We start from the raw sequence: 24,608 nt of genomic DNA on the forward strand, positions 1-24,608 counted from the left end.
TGGATGGCATTTTCTGGGATTCATTTTGATGACAAAAAAAATATTTTTTCCACAACAGTTTAATGTCAGACGAAGCAGCTTTAACTTTGGTTTGTGAACACTTTACAACAACAAAAAAAAGAAACAAAGTGCTGTGTGTATATATTTTTTTTAAATGAACAAAGTTGAAGACAACACTAAAACAAGGGCACCATGCTCACGGCTTAAACAAATAACTTCTTTTGATTTGCTCATTCAAGTATAAATTGTAAAACTTTCAGTTATACTTCCTGTTGTAAAATAGAAAAAAAACTATTTCAAGGACTTCAAAATACAAAAAAATAAAAAATAAAAATAGCTCTCACCATATTGCACTGTGGTTCAACACCACTGCAAGCACAATAAAAAAAAAAAGATTTGTCAAATTACTACTCACTGTGTTCCTCCTATGTAGGCAGATGTAATTGTGCTGGTGTACCGAAAGAAGCGTCCCGTTCCGTCAGCTTTACTGCGGCTCGGTCTCATCTGTGTTGTAGGGGAAGTAGTAGAGGTCGTTTTTAACGGCCATCAGCAGGTCGGGGACGCCCGTGTGGCCGCCGAGGCGGGAGGAGAAGACCACGCTGGGGATGGCGCTGTTGGCGGCCGGGTGGGGTGACGGGATAGTCCTCAAAAGGTGGCCGTCCCGCAGGCTCCAGAACCTTGTGTAGCAGTCCTGACCCACTGTGGGCCATAAGAAGAATTTCATGAACATTTTTTTTATTTTATTTTTTAAACACAAATATCTGTGCATCTGGGCCCGGTTCTTCAAAACTCGTTTCTGCCTTCATGATGCCCGTTGAGCGCAAGAAAGTCTATCGAGGGCTTGACGTTGACATTGGCGATTATTCTAATGAAGTTACGCACACGCTACCGATTAACAGTAATGCAATGCCAAGTCTCATGCCGAGTCAAAAGACAAATAATAAAAATGTTTTTTAAAATTAGCTTGCCCATCATTTAGTAATAATCAAACAACACTGTAAATAGCGGCTAATTTAATTTAAATTAAATAATACAGTAATATTTTTTTAATTAAAAGGGACACTTGACTCATTAAACAATTTTCAGCAGTGACAAGTTCAGATTTTGTCCATAATGAATTTGATAACTTCATTATTTTCATGTAAAATGAAAAGTAATTTTTCTACTTGCTGTTGACTGATGATGACATCACCTGTGCTGAGGAAGCAGCTAACGGCCAATCCAAAACCTGTTTTTCTGGTTTTGGTCAGTAACCTGAGCCATGATTGGTCGTTACATACTTCCTCAGCACAGGTGATGTCATCATCAGGCGACAGCAAGTAGTAAAATTACTTTTTAAAGGTATTAATTGTACGTGAAAAATAATGATTTTACCACATTAATTATAGACAAAATATTCACTTTTTTACTGGCTCAATGAGTCAAGTATCCCTTTAATTTAAAACAGTAATTACAAATATTAGTAATAATTACAAATAGGTAGATTAAAAACTACACACATTAGATGTTAATATAACAACAAATAATTAAAAACTATTAAAAATATTACAAAAGAAAATAAAAATCAGTCAAAAAAAATATGAGAAACAAAATCAGACAAAAACATGCATTATATGCCACAAAAAATATTGACAAAAATATTACACAAAATATTAACGGAAAATACACACAGTAGAAAAAAATTATAATGAATTTAAAAAAATGTAATAAATAAAAATTGCTTCAACCCTTGATTGAATAATGTTTTCTTGGTCAGCAGAATGTTTTTTATTTTTTATTTTTTTTAGCTAGTGCCAGGGATCGTTTGGATAGTATCTATTCCACTTTCATTTGCTGACCCGGAAGTAAACAAAATGAGGAATTGTGGGCTATAACGGTGCTAACCAGTGACGTAAATGGCATGGTTAACTTTGACAGTGCTGTTCACAAACAGCCTGACTAACCATGTTTTCAACAACGCATATTTAACCGGCGGTTAGGGTTTAAACAGTGGTTAAAATAACAGAGAATTGAACAACCGGGCCCTGAAGTACAACATGCGAGTATCTTGTCCCCTACCAGCCAAAAGAAGCCCCTCAGTCTCGCTGACGTGGATGGGAAGGCGGGCATGCTCGTTGTAGTGGCCCCGGTACTCCTGGACTGGCTTCCTGGCCCGTATGTCCCACAACTTAATCTGGGAGATCACACAACTTGTGATGTTCCTTTGGTCAAGGTGTGATCAAAGCATGATTCCTGACCTGGCCCGACATGTCGGCAGCAAGCAGGTAGTTCTCGTCCCGCAGGATGCGCAGCGACGTGATGGCCGATTCTTGCCGAAAACTCGTCCCCTTGCGTCCGCTCGGCTCCCGTGCGTCGATGCTGAAAATCTCCCCTGACCGGCAGCCGTTGAACACCAAGGGGACCTGGCCCGGGTTACTTGTCATATTATAGAGACTTTTCCAGCTTTATGATTAAAAGTCATTAAAAGACGCCCAAACTCACCCCAACACAAAACCGCTGAGCCAAGACGTCACTGTCGATATTGACTTCTGTTTGTTTTTTGCCCGTGACGCCGTGTTGCAGGATCACCTTATGAGACAAACCTGCACAAAAAATAAAGGACAATTACACCTTCAATCGAGACATCTGACATGGACAAAAAGCATCGAGTATTTTTTACACTGACCCACACTAAACCACTTGTCAAACTGTGGAAGTTCACACCAAGCACAGCACCAGGCTGCGGGGATGTTAAAACGATATTGGGTCCCTGGCTGATCTGTGGATAGGAAGGGGACATTTCATTAGGTACATTACTCTGCTGTACACCACAATAAAGGGTAAGTTCGATGAGAGATAAAAAAAATAAAAAAAAAATAAAAACAATGATTAACCAGAGTCAGTGTTGCTGAAGAGCGAAGCTGGATACAAAGTGACAGAGAAATGCGGCTTGTCCAGGCACAGTCTGGACAATTCGGGCTTCAGTTAAGGAGATTAAGGAGCCTATGGACCGAAGCAAAACATATATGTGCATTATCTAGCCATCATTTTCTACAGCGCTTGTCCACGTTACAGTCTTATTAAATGCATAATAGATAAACACAGTTTTGCTCTAAAACAGCTATACGAATATGAAGTCCAAAATAAACACCAATCACTGATTAATAAACAGTAATCAGGGGGGGGAATGCTTTTGAAATACACTTTAATGCAAATTTAAAATGTATCCGATTAGTCAATTACTCAATTTAAAAAATATTCAATAGTGAAAGCATGAAAACAATATTTCAGGATTTTTTTTGTGGTAATAAATAGGGATATAACGATATCCAAACATCACGAGACACACACATTATTGTGTTTTGTACGTTACAGGCAACAATGAAAAATATAAAAATATATTATAAATTATATATATATATATATATATATATATATATATATATATATATATATATATATATATATATATATATATAGGCACTAACACAAGCATTACAATAAATTGATACATTTTTATTAATAAAATTTATAAATTAATAAATAAATTAATTAAATAAGAAATTAATAAATACAATAAATTGAGTCCCTACACATACTGACTCCCCTTCATCTGACCATTAGTGTGGATTTTAAACATAGAAGGGCCAAAACATGCCTTGTAAAAATTAAACTGCACTAAAAAAAAAACAACTAGCCACCAGAGGGTGCTAGAACTACACAAGTGAAAATCAACCCAACTTTTTGAAAAGATGTGCTGCTTTTAATATCGTGACATGACGACGACGATATATTGTGGCAGTTTTAATATCGTGATATCACAATATTGCCGTTATCGTTACATCCCTAGTAATGAATGGGGTTCACTGTACATTAAACATAAGGCAAAATCATCAACAGAGGATACAACACGTGAGAGTCTGGATAGTTGAACGAGGCCCAGCAGAGGGAATTCACCTGAAACACATGAATGAGGGTGTAAAAATACAAAACATTGCTCTTACTGACTATGGAAAATTAGGTACCACGACTTGAGGTTTTGATGTTGTCATCATCACGTGTTAGTTTGATTATTTTATCACCTCATTTCTCAGCAAAAAACGCATTCATTCACCTTGCAGCTGGTGACATAAGGGCTGTCAAACGCTTCCACGGATAGAGAGCCACTTTTTCTGCTTCTGCTGAAGCTCACGGAACCGTACTTGCAGCCCCCGTGAGACATGTCGCTGACAGCAAACACTTTCTCGCGGTTGGAGTTGGCCTGTGAGAGAAGAATGATGGCATTTTTTGGTTCGCCGCCGCGCTTGCTTCGGCGAGTTCACCGACCACGATGGTCCTGAAGTTGTCTGTGCTCTGGTGCTCCAACTTGTGCCGTCTCACGGCGCTGATCTTACCCTCGTGGACCTGCCTGAAAGTGTATTATTGTAACCCCTTTAAACTGATCATGTGTTTGTCAATTCGGGATAGACCGATTATCGGCCGGGCCGATTATCGGTGCCGATTCAATTCAATTCAATGAAAAAAAAAATTATTTCATTCTTAAAAAAAGAAATGAAAGGGGAAAGAAAGAAGTAAAACTTGTGGCATCTGCACCTGATCATAACATAAAATAAGATAAAAATGAAAAAATAACAACAATAATAATAATAATAATAATAATAGTAATAATCAACGCAAAATAAATGGCAATCAGTCGAGTTGTTGCTGTTTTGGTAACAAAAAAAAAACAAAAAAAAAACACACACACACACATTAAAAATAAGAAATTATGTTGGATAATGATTTTTGGAAAACTTTATTTACAGTAGAAAATTTTAGGGAACTATTTACTTGCTTAGTTTTTAATTTAGCTAAACACATGCTGATGACACTCACTGAAATTTGTGTTCTACTTTTTAAACAAAGCTGTCAATTCTTTACATTGTTTAAAATGAAAAGAAAAAGTACATTTTTAAAATTCTGATTGTCATGTGGCGTGTGGACCCGATTGGACTGGACTGTTCTCGGCGGTTTGGCCATGATATTCCTCGAGGGATGGTGTCGGTGCCCGGCGGCTGCGCCCACTCAGCCGCATGCCTGCACTAGCACGGTTTCTGATGGGGGAGTGTCGGGGTCATCCGACTGCTCCACCGGGCACCTGCGGTTGTGTTTTTTGCGCCAGGAAACAGTCAGCATTTTTCACAGCCCTTCTGCTCGGAGGAAAAGTCGGCGCCACTGGACAGTCTACGCTGGTGAGCTAGGATGGATGGCGGTGGAGCTAAGGACGCAAATGTCGCCGCTGGTGGTGTGGTGTTCGCGGGTCGTGGACTGGATGGAGGTTCGGTGCTTGGAGGAGAGGCAGTTTGGATGGGACTGGAAAATTGGACCATTCTTTTTGTGTGTATGGTGCTCATCAAGCGACTGCTTGTTTGTGAGCTAGCTTAGAAGCAAACTTAGCTTGTAGCAAACCTGTGTGATGTCATGCATGCTGAAATCACATCTCTGATCAACTGCTGAAAAGAGACTGATTCTGTCTTCATCTAAAAACTGCTTCAAACATCAAAGCGTATGGAAGCGGATGGAAGAATGTTGATTTGTTGTGATTGTATTGTATTGGTGTTAATGTTTTATGTTATGTTTTCGTTTTTTGTGTTCTGTAAAGCGCTTTGTGACAGTTCAGGCCGTTTGAAAGCGCTATATAAATAAACTTGAGTTGAGTTGAGTTGAGTTAACCGCTTGCTCCTCACAAGGGTTGCGGGGGTGCTGGAGCCTATCCCAGCTGGCTTCAGGCAGTAGGCGGGGTACACCCTGAACTGGTTGCCAGCCAATCGCAAACATTTCATACAAATTTACATAATGCTACAGCTTATGAGTGCAGTCTAAGTACAAACGTAGTCTTCACAGGCCAAAATTAAAATCCGAAACTGAGAATGAACAGCAACACAATACCTGTAGAAGGACACCTCAGGTAGCAGTCCAAGATGGCGTTTCTGTAGAAGCACGGAAGCGTTGAGGCCTGCCCTTGGTGCTTTCTAGAAGCAATATAACACATTTCACCTCGTTGGATAAGCTCCATAAGAATGGAAAGTACGCGGTGGTAATACTTTTGTGGGCTTGTCATCCTCCGCAAGCATTCTGGCTCTCTCTTTCTCCCGTTCTTTGTCCCTCAGCTGCTCTCGGGTCAGAGGGTTGCAGTTGTTGTGGCCCGGCAACAAGCGGAAGTATCGGTTCTTCTCTGGGTCAAAGTAGAAACCTGGCAGTTCTGATGATGAAAAAGAGTTTGGTTTTTGCTTGGAGTGTATCTCAAGTCAGGGATTACTCTTATGAGTACATTTAGATGCCCGGTACTGACCTGGAGCCGTGCTGCTGTCTGAGGAGGAAGATGAGCTGGCTTGGTTGTCAGATCTCCTAGACGAAGGACCTGCATCACCATGCCCATTCCTGTGAACACAAGATTTGCATAACAATTGCAACTGTTGCATTTTCAGCAAAACAGAAATTTCCAAGTACAAAAACTAGGCTTTCAACGCATCACCTGTCGTCCCACGACGGTCTCCACTGCCTTCCCCGGTACCGTCCACGTTCAGGGTGCCCAGTGTAACCTTGCTGTCGTCTTCGGACTCGTTGGCCCTCTTTCCAGTTCCACTTTTTCATTCCTGCACTTTGTTCCAACCACGTTAGACACCACGTTGTGGTTTGTTTTTATTGACACTCAATGCCACGACAACGTGTTCCAGCGTGGAGCTAGCTAGACTTTAGCCAAAGGTTGCGAGTTGTTGTGATTCTTGGCTAATTTAGCGGCAACGATAAACCTTAAGTGTCGAGTTTTATTTATATGTTGGTAAGCTACATGCCGTGTCAAAGAATTGGACGTTTTCGTAGTTTGAAGTAGTTTCCAAGCTTGAAAAACTAGCTTTCGAGCAACTGAGTTTCCGCCATTTGGTTCCGCCTTGAAATGATCGTCATTGGTTGGTCGTTCACAAGATATGTGACGTAAAGAGCTGTTATTGGTTGTTATTTTTCCTGCTGGCTTTTATTAGTACTAAAATGTCGATTTTGTTTTATTTTTATGTTAACTGTCAAATAATACTCAAATGTGTGGCAAATTATTACTATAATATATTCATCAAATTACTAACTATCGAATAGAGGGTATTGTTTTGGTTTTGACAATGACTGGTTGCCATTGGTCGATTGGGAACAATAGTAAATGACCTAACGCGCTCCCATTGGCTATTTTCTATATTGTAGATTTCAGGTTTTATCAGTTCGTTGTCCCAAAACAATATAAAGTGATATTTTATTGCTATCATATGCATCAATATTTTTTTTTATAGAATTATTCAGCATAGTGTGTTGTTGAGTTCATAAGTGAATCGCAAGGTGACCAAAAAAATGCAATGCTACTTATTTCAACAGTGTTACGTCCTAAAACGTAAAAATATAAAAAAAAATTATTATGTTTTACTTCTGTTGATTTTGACACCAATTCCGAGGCCGCGCCCACTGCCTCGACGACGCTGTTGTAGTGGTGGTTGCACACATTGGTTGTTCTTGTGGGTCAAACCGCACACTCCTCCTCCTCCTCCTCCTCCTCCTCATTTTTTTTTGGTCTCAAACTACATCGAGATTTGGAATACAGTATTACGTTCCAAGTCCTGCTGGAAAATGGCGACTGCAATCCAGAATCCCTTAAAATCGTAAGTAAACCTTTGTTATTTACATGCTTGTCGTTGCATGGGGAGCGATTGAGTGAATGCAAAAATGGGAGTGCGCGTGCTTTGCGAAAATCCAAATAACATATTTGAACGATGCTATTGTTGAGACCTGGCCATTCTGTGCACGCGTGTCTGCAGGTAATGTATTAGGCATGCGATTTGACGTATTTCGCAATGATGCGCGATGGAAATACAAATATGCATTCGTGCTTTTACATTCACTTTTACTTGAGAAAAAAACTTCTCCACATTACACTCAGATTCAAGCAAAAAACTTAAGTAATTACTGACAAATTTTGTACCACAATTTCAAACCGAGAGTGCTCCAATTAAGGCATCCATGTGTTTATTTACTGTTTTTGTATTTAGTGTTTTTGTATTTTACTAATTTTTACCTCGATAATTGCAGTTTTTAACAATACCAAATCACAGTGGCATGAATTTTTTTTTTCTAACGAGGTCATTTCAATATGTGGAAAATTAAAAAACAAAAACAAAATAAAAACAACAACAAAAAAAACTCAAATGAAAAAATGTACTCATTCGAAAATGTTTTTTTTATTTTTTTTATTTTTTTTTATTTATGACCATTTTATTACTTGAAGGGTAAGGTTTTGACCTTAGAGGATTCCTTAATTAAAAAAAAAAAAGAGACTCAGCTGTGGAAAATATATTGTAAAAATGCATTAGGATAAGAAAATAGGAAATTCAAGCAAACAATATTTTCTGTTGAATTCCACACATAACCGAAAAGACCTATCAAACATTAGGGGGAAAAAAAAGTGGATTTAAAAATAAAGTGCTTTCGAATAAGGCATCCTGTAATTAATAAAATTAAGTGTTTGTTTGTTTGTTTGTTTGTTTTTTTATCATAACAATGAGAATTTGAACATTTTGAGTTGCTGCATTCTTCCTTGAGTTGCTTTCGCTCTTTGACAATTTACAGAAATATTTTGGATGCAAGTAATCCGGTGTTGCAAGTGGTTAGCATGTCTGCCTCACATTCTAGGGATCCAGGTTTGAATCTCAATTGGAATGTTTAAGTCTACGCCAACTTCCTCCAACATTCTAAAAACATGCATGTTGGCTTCACCGATGAAGTCAGTGACTCCAAATTGTCCACAGGTGTGAATGTGAACGTTTGTCTATACAATGTGCCCTGCACATTGATTGATTGATTGGCTATGATTAGCTCACCTGAGACAGTAATGAGGGCAAACACGATGGATGGATGGATGGATGGATGGATGGATGGATGGATGGATGGATGGATGGATGGATGGATGGCCTAAGTACAGTTTAGTAATATTTAACTTTTCAGTAATACATTTGCATTTCATCTTTCAGTTCTTGTTTATCTAGGTTCAAAATGTCATGCCGACCAATCTTACTACATGATACTGGGAATGAGTCAATACGACATTATTTCATGGAGCATGTTTGTCTTAAACTCTTCACCACAAATGTTTGGATGGATCGCAGACTATTCGAAATCTTTCCTGCTTTCTCTCAACGCTCTTTTTTTTTTTTTTCCCCCCAGCAGTGCACTCTCTATTCTCAGTGTTATGTTCACTTTCCTGAATTCCTAAGTCAAAATGAATAGGGGCATGATGACGCAGACAGAGACATAAACAGGCTGCACGTTAGCACACCGATGGCGCTTTAAACTCTTGTGTTTCTTCAGAACAGCTTAGGCCACAAACAGTGTCGAGATACTGGATTGTGGTTGTTTTTGTTGTTGTGCATGTCCGAACAGCAGATTATTGAGCATCCTGGGCCATCTGTTGTCATAGGAGTAAGGGAGAACGACCAGGAGCTGATGCTGGGGTGCGGAGGACTTCCGCCAAATTGGAATAATCCTTATTTGCATCTGCACCTTCATTGATACAAAAACATTCATGTGATACAGACATCATGGCTTGGAATATTAATTTAAACACAAGTGGCGAAAGAATCTCGATCCTCCACAAGATTCCTTGTTGGAGATAATAACAGGAAGTGATCCAAAGGCCCTTGTGACGTTAGAACAGTCAAGCTTTAGGGGCAGCAATTTCTAGCATATTCAGTCATCATATTGGCTTTTTTATTGCCAAATGTTAACAGAGCCTTCTTTATTGTGAATATGGTGGTAGTCATTAGGGTTGTGCACTATTTATTTTTTATTTTTATTTTTTTACAGTGTCTTTGTTTAGTTCGTTGTGGCAGAGGAAATCATACTCCAAAGAATGTCTAGGATTCCTCTGAAAAAGCTAAAAAAAATAAAATTAAATTAAAACAAAAATCCAAATTGTATGATAATGTTGATTTAGTCTAAAAATTAAAACAAAACACCTGGCTGACCAATAGAAAGCTCAGAATACAATGATTGTTCTTGTTTTAGTCTAATCATTCAAATTTACAAAAACACCAAAAAAATTCCAAAATATATTTAAAAAAAATAATCTGCAAATGTTTTGATGTTGTTGCTGCTTTAATCTGAAATAAAAAAGCTGATGATAAACTCCAAAACCTAAAAATTTTGTCTTTTTTTTGCTTGTTTTACACCCCAAAAAATAAAGGTAAAAAAAAAACTTGCAATTTTTTTTTTTTACTGTACATTTTAATAATATAATGCGAAATATACAAAATAATATAAATATGCAATATCCCACAGTTGAAATATGATATGTGATTAAGCGTCCTTATCCTTACATTACATTACTTCCATGTCTGGATCAACGTTATTATTATAGATTTCTTTATTGTGTATGGGGGTTGGGCTCGGTGGGTTGTGTATTTTTTATTATGTGTTTGTTTTATATGTTGTGTCGCCATGTGCCCCTCCCCCATAACGGCGTGGTGGAGGCTCTGGGGGTGGGTTTGAGCTGTAAGGGGGGGGCTCAGTCTGGTTGCATGTACTACATACATACATAAATCACAACGAGGGAACCTTGCCCTCCATCCATCCATGCATCCATCTTTTCATCCATTTCACCCCAGCTGCATCGGGGACATTTTAAGCCATTCCCCATCAACCCCCTCCCTGATGTCCCTTCTAATCCCCCATCCACCTTTTCCCTTTTGTGTCTTTCTCCCCCCCGTGTGTGTGTGAGGGTGACACGGGTCGAAAGGGAACACGTGTGCCCCCCCCCGAGATATGTCAAACCCCCTCACCCGACCCAATTTATGCTATCTTACCCCCTCCCACTCCGCTCCTTCTCTGTTGCCTCTGCCTACAACCAGCCCTAAATGGTTGCATGAACCTCCACCATTCCCTCCTGTTTGTCAAGACACAAGCTTATACAGTTCCGGTTAATCGGCTCGTTTGCCGCCGAAACGGACTTGAAAGAGGAAGTAAACAGGAAGAGAGGTTAGTCTGGAGCCATTTTGGTGTTAAACATAATGTGATTTTTTATTTTATTTTTTTACTTTTCATGCTCTGACATTTGACATTTTTTTGTATTTGAATCTGTAGAATAAAACAAGAACTAAAAAAAAAAATGAATACATGTTTTCTTTTTATGAAAGTGCAACATCACTTGTTTGAACAGTATGAATTATTATGCTCGTAAAACAATTGTCATCGCTTTGACTCTTGGTTCAATGGATGCCGTATTAAACAATCTAGCAAGTTTGAGGTGCCGCTTTCCAGAAGTTGAGCCGCATTGTGTTTGTTTACAGAGTAAGATACAGTATATGGCTCGAGCACGTGGCGGTTTCACTTCCCGTAGCACCTGACAGTGATTTACCACGGCACTGATGAGTTTACCATTGATTCATTGCTGTTTCGGGAAAAGAGGAAGTCAAAATGCTCAAGTGAGGTACATGAATATAACATGTGGCAGACGAGGAAGATTTGGAATAATGAACCGACATTCACTCCACCTCCCGCTATCCAGCTCATATCAACTATGGAAAAACTATTTGGCAGTTATAACAGCTTCCACTCTTGTGGTGAAGACTTACCACACGATATTGCGACTGCCTCTGTGGGAATTTTGTGAGGTCAATCGACATGCCAGTTCATCCCAAAAGGTGTCTCGTTCGCTTCCTCTGCATCAAACTCATCCAAGTATGCCTTGGTGGGATAGAAAAACGCTTTTCCCAGATGGTTCCCGTGTTGTCCAGAATACCGTCTGATTCACGTTGGAACTGAAGCGGTACATTTACACTTCATGGTTCAAAGGATCTAATTCCACTTTTTGCTCTCAAGTGGCACAATTTAGTAAATGGGAAAAAAAGCATTTGTAATGGGATACCTTCCTTTTCCAAATGTGGGTAGAAATCTGATTTGAAAGAGTCCAACGTAAGGTTACATAAGCATCGTACAAAGAGGAAATACTGCCTTTTTTCCATTGAATATCATACGAACACACGTGACGGCACACACTTGTGGTGACTCGCTTATGTAAGAGCGCATGAAGTTGCCTGAGGAAGCAGTAGAAGGTGACCCAAAGTCAGGCGGAGGAGAAAATGAGCATTATTATCATTTCTCCAAGAGTTTGAAGAAATCCAAAATTGCACGTTAGTCAGAACGCGACATAGTCTTTCACTCACACTAACTTATACGGGCACAATAATAAAGGCAGAATTACAGAATTCAGATGAAAAACAGTTAGTATGACAGTAACTGTGTCTTTTTGCATTGTGTCACCTGTGGAAGTTGAGAAATAACGAGCCTATTTTGTCTAATACAAAGCGCTGACCTGTTTTCAAATTCAGGGCGTAAAAGTAAGAAGTCACCACTATAGTACACTGTAAAAAAGTGAGTAATATTTACTTGAAAACACTATAGGAAAGTTTTCTACTCAGAAAATCTGAGAACATTTTAGAAGAGGATTTAGGGAGAATTTAGGATTCATTTCTAAGTGGAGAAAAAAATGACAACTCCAAAATTAAAATTTACTTCAACATTTGCTGTAAAAACATGACACACAAAAACCGTGTAGCACATTAAAGTATACCTAATGCTTTTAAGTAAATGTAAATAACTGAAAAAAAATGTAGATATAATTGTGAAACCAAGGTAATATTTACAAGGGGAAAAAATATTTTTTATCAGTGTACGTTCGTCTTACTTCCCACCTCTTGTATTAGATGTTGATAGAGTACCTAATGAAGTGTCCACTGATCCCTCCCTCTCTCTTCTTCTTGACCCCCGCGCTCACCCTTCCATCCAAACAGTGAATATCTTTGTGAAATCCTCATGCGGGTCCTTGCCCAACTTGGCATTCTTTGCATATCTGCGCGAGACATCCACAGAGCCTCTTCAGATTGTTTGTGCACAAATACAAAGTCCTGCTTACATGCAGGCATCGCCATCCTTCTTTCATTTGCGGGTTGGAAGCACGGAATAGTTATCTAACGTTGATTATTCACGTCTTGAAGTCGTTTAGAAGGGGATGTAAAATCGTCAGTCAGTTGTTATCCTACAGTATTTTTGAGTGGCTTGTCATGTTTATTATAAGGCAGAAAAATGACACGGACGCACGTAAACAGAATATGTGTCACAATACGTGACACACCAGTGTTACTGACTGCGTGTCCTTCTGTCCAGGCTGGACGAGCAGTTCTACAAGGACGCCATCGAGCACTGCCGCAGCTACAACGCCCGCCTGCGCGCCGAGCGCAGCGTGCGGATGCCCTTCCTGGACTCGCAAACCGGCGTTGCCCAGAACAACTGCTACATCTGGATGGAGAAGTGTCAGCGCCAACCAGGTGAGGATTGAAGGAAATCACAAGGCTTGTCAAACTTCACCACTTTTCCTATGTTTATATTTCAGTGACCGGAGCTTAAAATGTTCACAATTTAATGTCAACATGTCTGGTACGGCGAAAATGATCGTAAAGTGGAAGTTTCAAACCAAAATAGCAGACTTCCTGTATCTTTTTGAGCATGGGTTCTAGAGGCTTTTTTGTGGGTCTACTCTTGATAGATATGCCTACCAAATTTCTAGTTGCAATTGGCTTTGGGGGCTGAGTTTTCGAAAACCTCCATAGGATGCTGCTGAGTCTATTGCCGGGGTCAGCAACGTTTACTGTGAAAAGAGCCATTTTAAGCCAAATAAATAACACACAAAAAGAAGCTATCTGAAGCTGCAAAACATTTGAACATAATGATTAACGAAACAGTGTTAGTATTAGCCTTATGTACTGAGAGTCCAACCAAAACAGAAAAATATGCAACATCCAATATTTTGAGATTCATTTTCTTCTACCTTTTGTCAAATTTCTGACATTTTTGGCAATTACCTCTCTTCTTCTGTTTTTAGATATTTTATGGCTATTTTTTATTTTACTTTTTATTTTATTTTTTATTTTTTTTGGGGGGGGGGGGGGGGCTCTGCCTTTTTGTGCTATCAATTTTCTGTTGTTTTTTTGGAGGGGGGGCAGTTTTGTAGACATTTAATGGTAATTTTTGGGATTTCTTCTTTTATTTTTTGACTTTTTTAGTTTGTTTTTTTTGTTTGTTTTTGCCTTTTTAAAAATCAATTTTTTGGGGGGCAATTCTAAAGACATTTTACGGTAATTTTCTTCCTTTTGTTTTTGGACATTTTATGGTTAGTTTTTGAATGTTTTCTTTTCTGCCTTCATTCAGTTCTCTGATATGTTTGATAATTTCATTGAATTTCATAATTGTCTGTTTTTCATCTTCCTTTTTGGACAGTTTTTTTTATTCACTTTTTAGACATGTTTAGGTAATTAAAAAAAACTTTTCATCTACCTTTTGTCTCTTTTTTTTGACAATTTAAAAATCTGGGCTCTGACATTTTGTGAATATATTTATATTTTTTTTAATGAATTCATTTAAATAATATTTTATGTAAAAAAAATATATGAAAAAAAATAATTATTTTTTACTATTTTTTTTTAGAGATCCTAAAGCAGGGGTTGCCAAGTTTGGTCCTCAAGACCCCCTATCCAGCCTGTTTTCCATGTCTCCCTCCTTCAGCGCAGCTGAATCTAATGATCAGCTATATCAACAAGCTTTGCAGAAGCCGGACAACGATCCTGATCATGAATCAGGTGTGTTAGTGGAGAGAAACATGGAAAACAGGCTGGATAGGGGCTCTCGAGGACCGAACTTGGCCACCCCTGTCCTAAAGGGACTTAAGAGCCACATGTGGCTACAGAGCCGCAGGTTGCAGACCGCTGGTCTATTGTTATATGGACAAAAATATCAGGACACAGGACCACTACAGGATGTTAAAATGGAAGAAAATAGTGCATATTCCTTTCAGAAATAAGCAAAGAGGACGCCATCTTTTTTGTATATTTCATGAGTTGTTCTGCACCTGTGTCGCACAAAATCCAACAGAACAGGAAGATTTGTGCTCCTTTTGCATCGAGCCGGACACAAATAGCCTGTCCTCCCTCCACGGCGCCGCGCCGGCCGCACCCTGCACTTTGCGGGCGGACCTGACGCACATTATATTGCATTTGAATCCTCTCCCGCCTCCTTTTCTTCACCCCTTTCTGCCCCGTGGAGACCAAAAATAAACCAACTCTCCATTCAAATCGTGACAAACAGCCTAAGTGGGATTTCCTGAAATATGTGGATCATTAGCCAGAACACTGAAATAATTGTGTGTGTCTTTAGGGCTCAATGGCAGTTTTGTTCCAATGCGAAGCTTGACAGTGCTTGTTAAAATTCTTCATGTGCCGTTGTGCACTCCCGTGTGCATTTCCCTTATACGTGTGTGCGTGCGTGTTTGTGCCAGGCAGGGTGTCGGGACAGATGTACGCTTACCCGGCGCGTTGCTGGCGAAAGAAGAGGCGACTCCACCCGCCCCTGGATCCCCAACTTCGCTTGTGTGAGCTTCGGCTAGGTAGGCAACACGCACACAAACACACACACAGGTGCATAATCAACACAATCATGTAATTCTTGTGTGTCCGGCTTAGAAATGATTCTGGTTTTCATCACTAACCACATTCATGTCAATGGGGACAACAACAAAATCAGCGCATGAGGGAAACCCAATAATATGATTGCAGTGTGTGTGTGTGGCTTCAAGGCTCACTATCGGACCATCTGGCTCTGGTTAGCCAGGTCTCCAGGTTCATTTTCTCTCCCCCGAATCAATGCCCCCTCTCACTGTTGTGTAGAAACACGCACAGACACACACACATGCACATACGCGACCACTGTGGTACAGAAGCCCCCTAACTGGGCCTCTAATCATTTGACCATGAGGCATTAGACTGTAAGAGAATCTTACGAAGTGTTTTTTTTTTGTTTTGTTTATTTTTTTTGTATGTATGCATTCCAGGAACCCGATAAGAGGGGAGGGAAGCCACTAAGGGCGAGTCTTTGTTTCTGATTTGCCGCCATTGTTTTTACTCCAGATGCAATGTAATACTGACTTCGAGGAGTTATTTTACAAACCAAAAAAAAAATTTGAAACATGTTGGGGAAAAAGTTGTGCACCGAGCCCCGATATCAATGACAACACACGGCGTGGAATGTGACTGCTCCCCTCACAGGATTTTTTTTCTTTTTTTTTTTTTAAGGAGGGCTTCATGTTTATTTAATACTTCCTGAGCAGCAGTGTGTGGTGTGTGTGCAAGAGTGAGAGGAGGTACATGTACAAGGACAACGTCAAATAGGTGGAAAGCTGAATTTGACTGGAGTACTTGTTTGGTGTTACGCGTTTGAGAGGAAATTGAGAGCAAGGTTATTATAGTTCATGAAAACGAACAAAAGAGTGAAATCTAAAAGTGAAAAAACATTTTTGTTCGTGAAATCTATTGAAAATTTGTGTTTAAAAAAATAACTGAAACAACATTGTCTGTTTACAAAAGAAATTAAAGAAATCTATTTACTCTTTAGCCTAAATTAACATAAGGCATGTCCCGATCACGTGATCGGAAACCGAGTTCCGATCACGTCATTTTCAACTGATCAGTATCGGGAGAAAATGATCGGGGTTTTCATTTTTGGTAATTTTGTTATTATTATTATTATTATTATTAGAGGGGCTACAAAGCAACAAAATCATCCTGAGGTAAATATTTTGTCAAACAAAATGTTTTATTTATTTTTATGTATTATTTTGTGCACTTCTGATGGCACCCCCCTGAAATTATTGGGATTGTTTTGTTAAAAAAAAAAAATACACAAAATTTGGACGTACTTTTTTTCTCCCTCCTTAATACTTTGCTGAGGAATCGGATCGGGACTCGTATCGGCAGATGCTCAAAATAAGGTGACTCAGACTCGGACTCGGGTGCAAAAAATCGTGATCGGGACATCCCTAATTAACATACATGATAAATATTATCTGACACAGAAGACAGAAAGTGTAAGTCACGAGGTTTCAATCACCTCACAAAAAAAAATAAAAATAAATAAACTTCTGTCCAAAAGCATTTGGTATTATCGTAACACTCTATTACAAATAACAACAAAGTAATCGTAACAAAATTAAGTGCAACGCCCGCCGTAAATCAATGATACATGCTCTCTTCTTAAAAATGTAAAGCACATTTTTTATTCTTTTTATTATAAATTATTTTTTATAAATGGTTCCTATCGTTAAATTGTTAATTTCTACGTATTAAGTACTTCATTGCTTCAATTCTATTAAATTCAATACTTTTCAAATTTGATGGACACATTATTTTATTCTTTTCTTAATTTACTTTTTTTTTTAAATTTCATTTAAAAAATGTCTTGTTTTAAAAATGGAGTATCACATTTTGTTATATTCTATCACAAGACAATATGTACTTTATTCTGTTAATAAATTAACTTTTATTTAACATTACTACAGTATTTCTATGTTAAATTTATTCTGTTTATTCTATAATAGCCATCTAAGAAAACAAAAAAAATCCAATTGCTGCTCACTTTCCTTTTCCTCAGAGGCCGAGCTGGCCCCCAAACGCGAGGGCCCCCCGGGGGAGGCCACAGCTCTAGAGGCCCTCCTCAGGAGCGACAACCTCTTGGAGAAGAAAAGCAACGTGTGCAAGGAAGAGGAGACTTTACTGGAAATACAGGTGATTATAAGTAATCATATTCTTGTCACACGTTAACATACACTACATTGTTTAACCCTTCGTCCCTTTTATGACCTGTTTTCACGTCTAAAGCTCTCTTCTTGCATGTTTCCTGCGTAGAGAGTGCTAGAGGCCGAGGAAAACGGTGACGCCTTTCAAGACGACGAAGACTTCGATGCGGATACGCCAAAGAGGAAGAACAGAAACAGAGGCAAAGTGAGTCAAACTACCCTCAGATCAGTATAGAACTTTTCTTGTACACTATTTGTCAATCTCTTCAGAAATAAATTTGTTGCGCTAACACTTTATAATCAGATAACATTAAATGCAATTTTCACTACCCTCAATTTTCGTTGATGTCTTTTTAACACAACGTGCTGTGTTTTCTTTACAGAACAAAGGCTCCAGTCGTAAGAAGACCGAAGTTGTCAGTGCGGATGACCAGGACAAACCTTACGTTTGTGACAGTAAGACGCCAAAACCAAATTCTAATTCTATCCTGTGCGTGTGCGTCGTACATACCCTAGATCAGGGGTGTCAAACTCATGTTAGCTCAGGGGCCGCATGAAGGAAAATATACTACCAAGTGGGCCGCATCGGTAAAATAACGGTATATAACTTAAAAACGTTATACGTTAACGTCAATTATATGCAGATTTTCGCTATTTGTGTACCAGTCCTAAATTACAGAGCTCAACTGTAATCATATTGTTCCAAAAAAATAATACAATTGCAAATGGAACGCGGCAACACTGAGTCCTAGACGTGTTAAATCTACCTGTATTGCATATATATTGTTCCCAGAATGCATTGCGTGGCGCAGTTAATGACGTTATAAGGACGCTAATCCTTATCATATCTATTTGTGTTACCAGTAATTGAATTTGTGTCGTATTTTACACGTTTTTCGGTCTATGATTAAAATAATAATAATTAAACAAACCATAACTTAAAGTTGTGTGTAAAATAATGACATCCAGGACAACAAGTTGCATTGCTCATCTGAGGACTGCTTGTGAAGTTACAAATTTTCTGTATGTTGATTGTGGCTGACTGATTAATTAGACATTACAATTTTTTTTTTTTACCTTTTTTTTTTTTTAATAAAATCGTCGCGTGGGCCGGATTAAACCACTTTGCGGGCCTGATCCGGCCCGCGGGCCTTATGTTTGACACCACTGCCCTAGATCATGGAATTGCTCTGTTTGTAATAAAAAGCCATTTAAATTCCCTTCAAGTCACTTCCTGTCACCTAGCATGAAGAGAGGCCGGGCTGTTTATGCGACCTGCCTCATAAGCATGCTCCTCTCCTACAGGAAGGATTGCAGATGCGGACTGATGAATGAACCTCTTTTGGGAAAAGCAAAATGAATGAATCCTGCCCGTCTTTTCTTTTTTCTTTTTTTTTCTTTTTTTTTTTGCTTGTGTGTCTCCTCTGTTCCAGATAGACACAAACAAAAGCATAACTCAAAAAAGGCTGAAGAAGGTATCTCTCCTCCAGTGTTCTTCCTGTGTGCTGTCACTAATGGCTTTTAAGGCTGAAAAAGCATGTCATTAACGCTTTTCAATGCTTTCTAAAAGGCATGCCGACGGGCTAACTGGCTGGCTTTGACGCACGCATGTTTTCCACAGATGTTGCCATTGTAGGGAAAGTTGTGACAATATTTGGACAAATTGCCGTTTACAGTGGATTAAAAAAAAAGTATACACACCCATGTTGAAATGTCAAGTTTTTGTCATGAATAAAAAAATGAAACCAGGAAAAAACATAACGTTGCAGGAGTGTCTTAGTATAAAAAATTGAAATCTCCCAAACACATTTGGGAAATTATGTTGTAGTACGATGAAACCAAGAATGAACTTTAATTTTAATTTAATTAATGTAATTATTTAGGATTTTTTAAATTTAATTATTTTAGTTGATTTGGTCATAACAATAAATATTTTTTAAAAACTTTTTTGGCATAAAACAAAGGTAGAGGTCATTTTGAACAGTCCATTTCCCAATCAGCGTTAAAACAATACCTTACGGCTTCTGGTGGAAGGCAAAACAAAATGTCAGGAAAAGCCTACTAGACCATCTGAACGTTATTTGTGGTAAATTTAAATGGTAGCAAGTGTAGACTGACTGCCATCTCATTTATTTATTGATTGATTTTTTATTTTATTTTTTATTTTTATTTTTTTATTTCATGGTAGAAAAAGTTTTGAAAAAAAATTTCGGTCTCATTTTGTTGTACCACAAGAGCCTAGCGTTTAAACAGGGGTGTGTAGACTTTTTATACCCACTGTAGTTCTGTAGCCTGCGACAAAATGGCTGCAGGACTATGATGGAAACTTCTACAATGGCTTCAGTACCCAATTGACATGCTTTCGATTAGACTTTCTTCTCTTAACAGATTTCCAGTTATTAATTAAAACGTTTGTAGCAAATACTGTAGTGCTTTTTTATTCATTTATTTTAGAAAAAAAAAAGTTTTGTATTAAATATTCTTAACATTGTGTATTTAGTTTTATGGTTAACTCCAACTGCGGTGTCATTAAAGGACGCTTAGAGACAACAGAATAGGCAAAATAACATACGCTACACACTTGCTAGTTGCTAATGCTACACAAGAAAAATGGTGCATTGAAGGTGCTTTCACAGCATTGGAAACGTCGTTTTTCTTCGATAATGGTAATAAATAGAATAATCATTTGGCCCAATTGGCCAATTGTTTTGGCAACTCATTTGCTCCCAATAACATGTAAATACGTTTTTTTTTATGTTTTAAGTGTCCCAAAGACGTATTTATACGTTTTTTTGTTTGTTTGTTTTTATGCTAGAGCATACAGAAGGCTTTGATGCAGCCTCTCAACTGCAAAGAACGGTTGCTAGAAATGGTAGTTATTACACAAACGGCCAGCAGGTGGCAGCAGAGCAAAGGAGATCAACCAGGGCCATCTAGAAAAAAAGCTCAATTACTTACAATTTTAAATAGATTTGTGAAAACTGATGAAATTTAGCACACTTCTAATGCTAATTGCTGCAAAACGGAAACAGATAGAAACATACCATTTTTTCCTGATGAAAAAAAGAGACTTTAATCTTTCTTTTAGTAGATTCCACGCTTTTATAGCAATAGAACACAATATTCTGTGGGCCTTGAAAAATCAATCCAATTCTAGTAAAACAGCCGGGAGCGAACAGGATTGCTTCTGTGAAAATGGCTGGGAGTGAATGAGTTAATCGGTCGGGCCCTATTTACAATGACATGTATATTATTGACTTAATGCCCACATGTGGGAAATGAAAGCCACAGTTAAATATTCGTAAAGTATTCCAGTAAACCCCTTTTTTGTATGTAAAATTTATATTAATTTTCTCATATTCACAACTTTCTTGTAGCACTTTTTCTCTTTTCGTCATGACCCTAACATCTTCTGTAGTTTTACAATATGACGTAAACTAACTTTTTTTTGTCCATTAAAGCAGTAATTACCAACAAGTCAGGCTTAATCATAGAAAAACTAATTATGAAGGCTCTCTAACGTAATGTTTCTTTGGTTCTTGTTGCTTTACAGTCTGCGGAAAGCGTTACAAGAACCGTCCTGGCCTGAGCTATCACTACACGCACACTCACCTGGCAGAGGAGGAAGGTGGCGACGAGGAGAAGGAGATTGAGCCGGCCCCGTCCCCCCCGCGACCCTCCGACAACCACAAACGTATTAAGCATTTAACTACGCAAACCAAGTTTCACCATGACGGAACATCATGTAATGGTTTACATAAGAGCTGCATCTTCCTAATGAGACTTGTTTGTCACTGTAGCTCAGAAGGGTCCTGATGGCATCATCATTCCCAATGACTACTGCGACTTCTGCCTGGGTGACCAGGACTCCAACAGGAAGACGGGCCAGGCCGAGGAGCTGGTGTCCTGCTCCGATTGCGGACGCTCCGGTAAATCTCAAAAGATTGCTGGTGCAAAAGTCAATAGGGTTTTTAACTTGAGCCACTGACAAAACAGTCAGAGCAACATCATGTTGTCAACAATTTGTCGCGCTAATTCATCTACACTTTGTTTTCTACACCTGATATTTATAATATTAGGCTAGCTAAAAATGTGGGGGAAAAAAGAAAGAAAAAAATTTACCCACCAAAAAAATATTAATATTATAATGAAAGTTGCTAACTAGTGCTAAAGCACTAGCTATACTGTAGCCACAGTAGTTGCTTCTTTGCTACTGCTAGCATAGATGCTAATGTGCTATAAAGTCATTATTTGACCAAATTTAATTTGTAATGACATTTACAGTAGGTTTATAGAGGTTGGTTGTTATCAGAGACATCTTGTCATTAGCAGTATTATGACAGAACCAAATGATTTATATTGTAATACAGGGAGTCCTCCAGTTAAGGCGCACTCGACTTAAAGCGTTTTGACTTTACAACGGCTACGCCCGGTCCGCCATTTTGGCCCCATCTGCCATTTTGGCTCCTCATCTGCCATATAGCTTGCAGTGTTTTCCCCTCGTCCGCTATTTAGCCCTTAGCTAGTGCTAGCGCTTGTACACTTTGTGGGAGTATCTTTGGCTTTTTCGCCTTTGCCTTTTTTTTTAATGGTAAGTTTACCATCTTTTTTTTAAAAATTTTTTTTTAATGTATTTTAGATTTTTTTATGCAAATTATTTTGATGTAAATATTGACTTTAATGGGGAAATTCGTGTTACATCGCTAGCGTAGGAACGGAACTCCGACATAACTCGAGGACTCTTTGTATTTGCATTAAATATACACGATTTCCTGATTTTCCACATATGCACAGGCCACCCGACATGTCTGCAGTTCACCGACAACATGATGCACGCCGTGAGGACTTACCAGTGGCAGTGCATTGAGTGCAAGTCCTGCAGCCTCTGCGGCACTTCAGAAAACGACGTACGTACACCTCAAAGGAATCATGTTATCTATTTGATGACATCCTATAATGGAATATGTGTGTCACACTCAGGATCAGCTGCTGTTCTGTGACGACTGCGACCGAGGTTACCACATGTACTGCCTCAAGCCGGCCATGACTCAACCTCCAGAAGGTTTTGGAATAAATAACTAGTGGATGCAAAATATTGTGAATGCTGAATCTGAACTGAAATGCTGTGCTGGTTACCGTAACATTAGTGAACATGCTCAGCATTTAATCATAATATTCTAGTAGGAGGTCTCATGCAAATCCTTTATAGGAGAATTCTAATAATATATATTTTGTGTCCACAGGGAGTTGGAGTTGTCACGTGTGTGTGGACCTGTTGAAGGACAAGGCCTCATCCTTTGGCGATGCATAATGCCAACTACTCTCACAGTGTACACACAGAATATCGTCTTTACATGCCTTCAATGGTCACTTCATTAGGTACAGATGTTAAATGGGATTCATCAAAAAAGAGAGAGAAGAAAATAACATAAACCTTTTCATGGCGTATCCTCCAAATGAATGAATTTTGACGCTGTATTCTGGCCACATTAGACGGCATAGGTGACTGTCACAATTAGCATCCCCCATCTGTCTAATACAGGAATCACCAGGGATACAGAGCGAGGCCTGCCACCACTAGTGAAAAAAACAAAAACAAAAAAAAAACGAGTAATTGATGCCCCCCGAAAAATGTTTAGGATGGTCTTTCTGTCAGCGCTATTTTACATCTCTGACGTAATTTCAACGTAGTTCTTTACTTGGCGTCGATATAGATCTTATGGCGCCGCCTTGTGGCAAATTGGGGCTGTTAGGCAACTTTCAAAATCCAGTTTCACCATTTTTTATCTGAATCATTAGACTGTGTCAGTGAGTGTGTACCTGCTGAAGTGTCCACAGTGTACATATGATTACACGGGCCCCTCTATACATACACACATACACAGAGTCCAGTGCATTTTTTTTTTTTTTTTAATTTGGATTGATTTTTTATTTTGTTTGTTTGTCTCTCTCTACCTCTCATGTAGCAGAGACCACCTTACGCTCATCGGTCTACCTCACGGCTCAAGCACGTCTCTTGATAACTCATTTCAATTTCCTTATTTTTTATTTTTATTTTTTAATGATCTCACTTAAACTGTACAATTCAACTGAAAAGTAGTAAATCTGTGAATGAGAATGTTTGTAAAAATGTATGTTGGTAAAGTGTTTTTTTTTCTTTTTTCTTTTTATTTTTTAACATTTCAACCTGTATGTAATTCATTTAATTTTGTTTTAAACTCAAGCCCTTGTGAAACAAAAATAAAATAAATGTCTTGTATATTTGACATGCTACAGAGAAGAATATTGTAAGTTACTTTTTTTTTTTTAATAAATTGGCAAGTAAAACAAAAAACAGAACAGGCATGAAAATGGTGAAAAATCAAGACACTTCTGTTTCCACTCTCAAACGCTGCGGATGTGTCTGTTAGATGGAAAAGACCTGAATTTATTTGTTTTATATATACATATATATATATATATATATATATATATATATATATATATATATATATATATTACGGAACAATACTTAAATAAGGGGGGACACACCACTAATGACCCGCATTACATGTTTTCGTTGTACAGTGTTCCCTCGTTTTCCGCTGGGGTTAGGTTCCAAAAAATACCCGCAATAAATGAAATCCGCGAAGTAGTTAGCTTTATGTTTTACAACTCTTATAAATGTTTTAAGGCTCTAAAATCCCCGACCGCACAATTTATACACTTTTCTCGTTGAGGCATTTACATGTTCTCACATTTCTCTCTTGTTCAAACATTGACAATGTTCAAACCTTCATAAATTTTATAAAATGGGTATATTACTGTAAAAAAAAATATATGCAAAATTGCACTTAAAAAAAAATCCGCGATACAGCGAGACCGCGAAAAGTGAACCGCGTTATAGCGAGGGAAGACTGTAAATGAATCTAAATTTACGTAAAATACACTCTAGTCCAGT

At 38.4% G+C, this 24,608-nt stretch overlaps 2 protein-coding genes across 5 annotated transcripts in view; one reads left to right on the forward strand and one right to left on the reverse strand.

The window, feature by feature from the left end:
- wdr21 (WD repeat domain 21) overlaps positions 1-6,947 on the reverse strand; it is a 12,029-nt gene extending 5,082 nt beyond the window's left edge. For 2 of the 3 annotated variants that reach the window (XR_013281392.1, XR_013281391.1), the window contains exons 1-13: positions 6,494-6,947; positions 6,311-6,399; positions 6,063-6,220; positions 5,908-5,990; positions 4,306-4,387; positions 4,094-4,240; positions 3,887-3,936; positions 2,874-2,944; positions 2,666-2,758; positions 2,482-2,582; positions 2,238-2,402; positions 2,059-2,173; positions 416-699 (exon numbers count right to left, since the gene is read on the reverse strand). Coding sequence is in view for 1 of the 3 variants with exons in the window: in XM_077511460.1 (XP_077367586.1) it covers positions 485-699; positions 2,059-2,173; positions 2,238-2,402; positions 2,482-2,582; positions 2,666-2,758; positions 2,874-2,944; positions 3,887-3,936; positions 4,094-4,240; positions 4,306-4,387; positions 5,908-5,990; positions 6,063-6,220; positions 6,311-6,399; positions 6,494-6,612 (1,488 nt within the window). In the remaining 2 variants the exon portion in view is untranslated. Of the gene's footprint in view, positions 1-41; positions 700-2,058; positions 2,174-2,237; positions 2,403-2,481; positions 2,583-2,665; positions 2,759-2,873; positions 2,945-3,886; positions 3,937-4,093; positions 4,241-4,305; positions 4,388-5,907; positions 5,991-6,062; positions 6,221-6,310; positions 6,400-6,493 lie in introns of those variants that run through there. The other variant, XM_077511460.1, reaches the window with a different exon arrangement.
- dpf3 (double PHD fingers 3) lies at positions 6,736-23,941 on the forward strand. 2 transcript variants are annotated; one of them, XM_077511461.1, is made up of 12 exons: positions 6,736-7,658; positions 13,213-13,373; positions 15,377-15,484; positions 17,524-17,657; positions 17,778-17,873; positions 18,052-18,124; positions 19,102-19,143; positions 21,222-21,362; positions 21,469-21,597; positions 22,463-22,575; positions 22,649-22,730; positions 22,912-23,941. In XM_077511461.1, exons 1-12 carry the CDS (start codon positions 7,354-7,356, stop codon positions 22,977-22,979), a joined length of 1,452 nt encoding a protein of 483 aa, XP_077367587.1. In that variant the 5' UTR covers positions 6,736-7,353; the 3' UTR covers positions 22,980-23,941. The 2 variants fall into 2 exon arrangements, with proteins under 2 accessions (XP_077367587.1, XP_077367588.1); XM_077511462.1 differs by lacking the exon at positions 19,102-19,143 and having other exon boundaries at positions 6,737-7,658.
- Positions 23,942-24,608: the final 667 nt, after the last annotated feature.

Source organism: Festucalex cinctus, chromosome 21 (assembly GCF_051991245.1).
Source record: "Festucalex cinctus isolate MCC-2025b chromosome 21, RoL_Fcin_1.0, whole genome shotgun sequence".
Classification (NCBI taxonomy): domain Eukaryota; kingdom Metazoa; phylum Chordata; class Actinopteri; order Syngnathiformes; family Syngnathidae; genus Festucalex; species Festucalex cinctus.

Coding starts and splice junctions, on each gene's coding strand:
- dpf3 (XM_077511461.1), top strand. CDS start 7,354: ATGCAATGCTACTTATTTCAACAGTGTTACGTCCTAAAACGTAAAAAT. Junction 15,485..17,523: donor CTTGTGTGAGCTTCGGCTAG/GTAGGCAACACG, acceptor CCTTTTCCTCAG/AGGCCGAGCTGGCCCCCAAA. Junction 17,874..18,051: donor AGAACAGAAACAGAGGCAAA/GTGAGTCAAACT, acceptor TTTTCTTTACAG/AACAAAGGCTCCAGTCGTAA.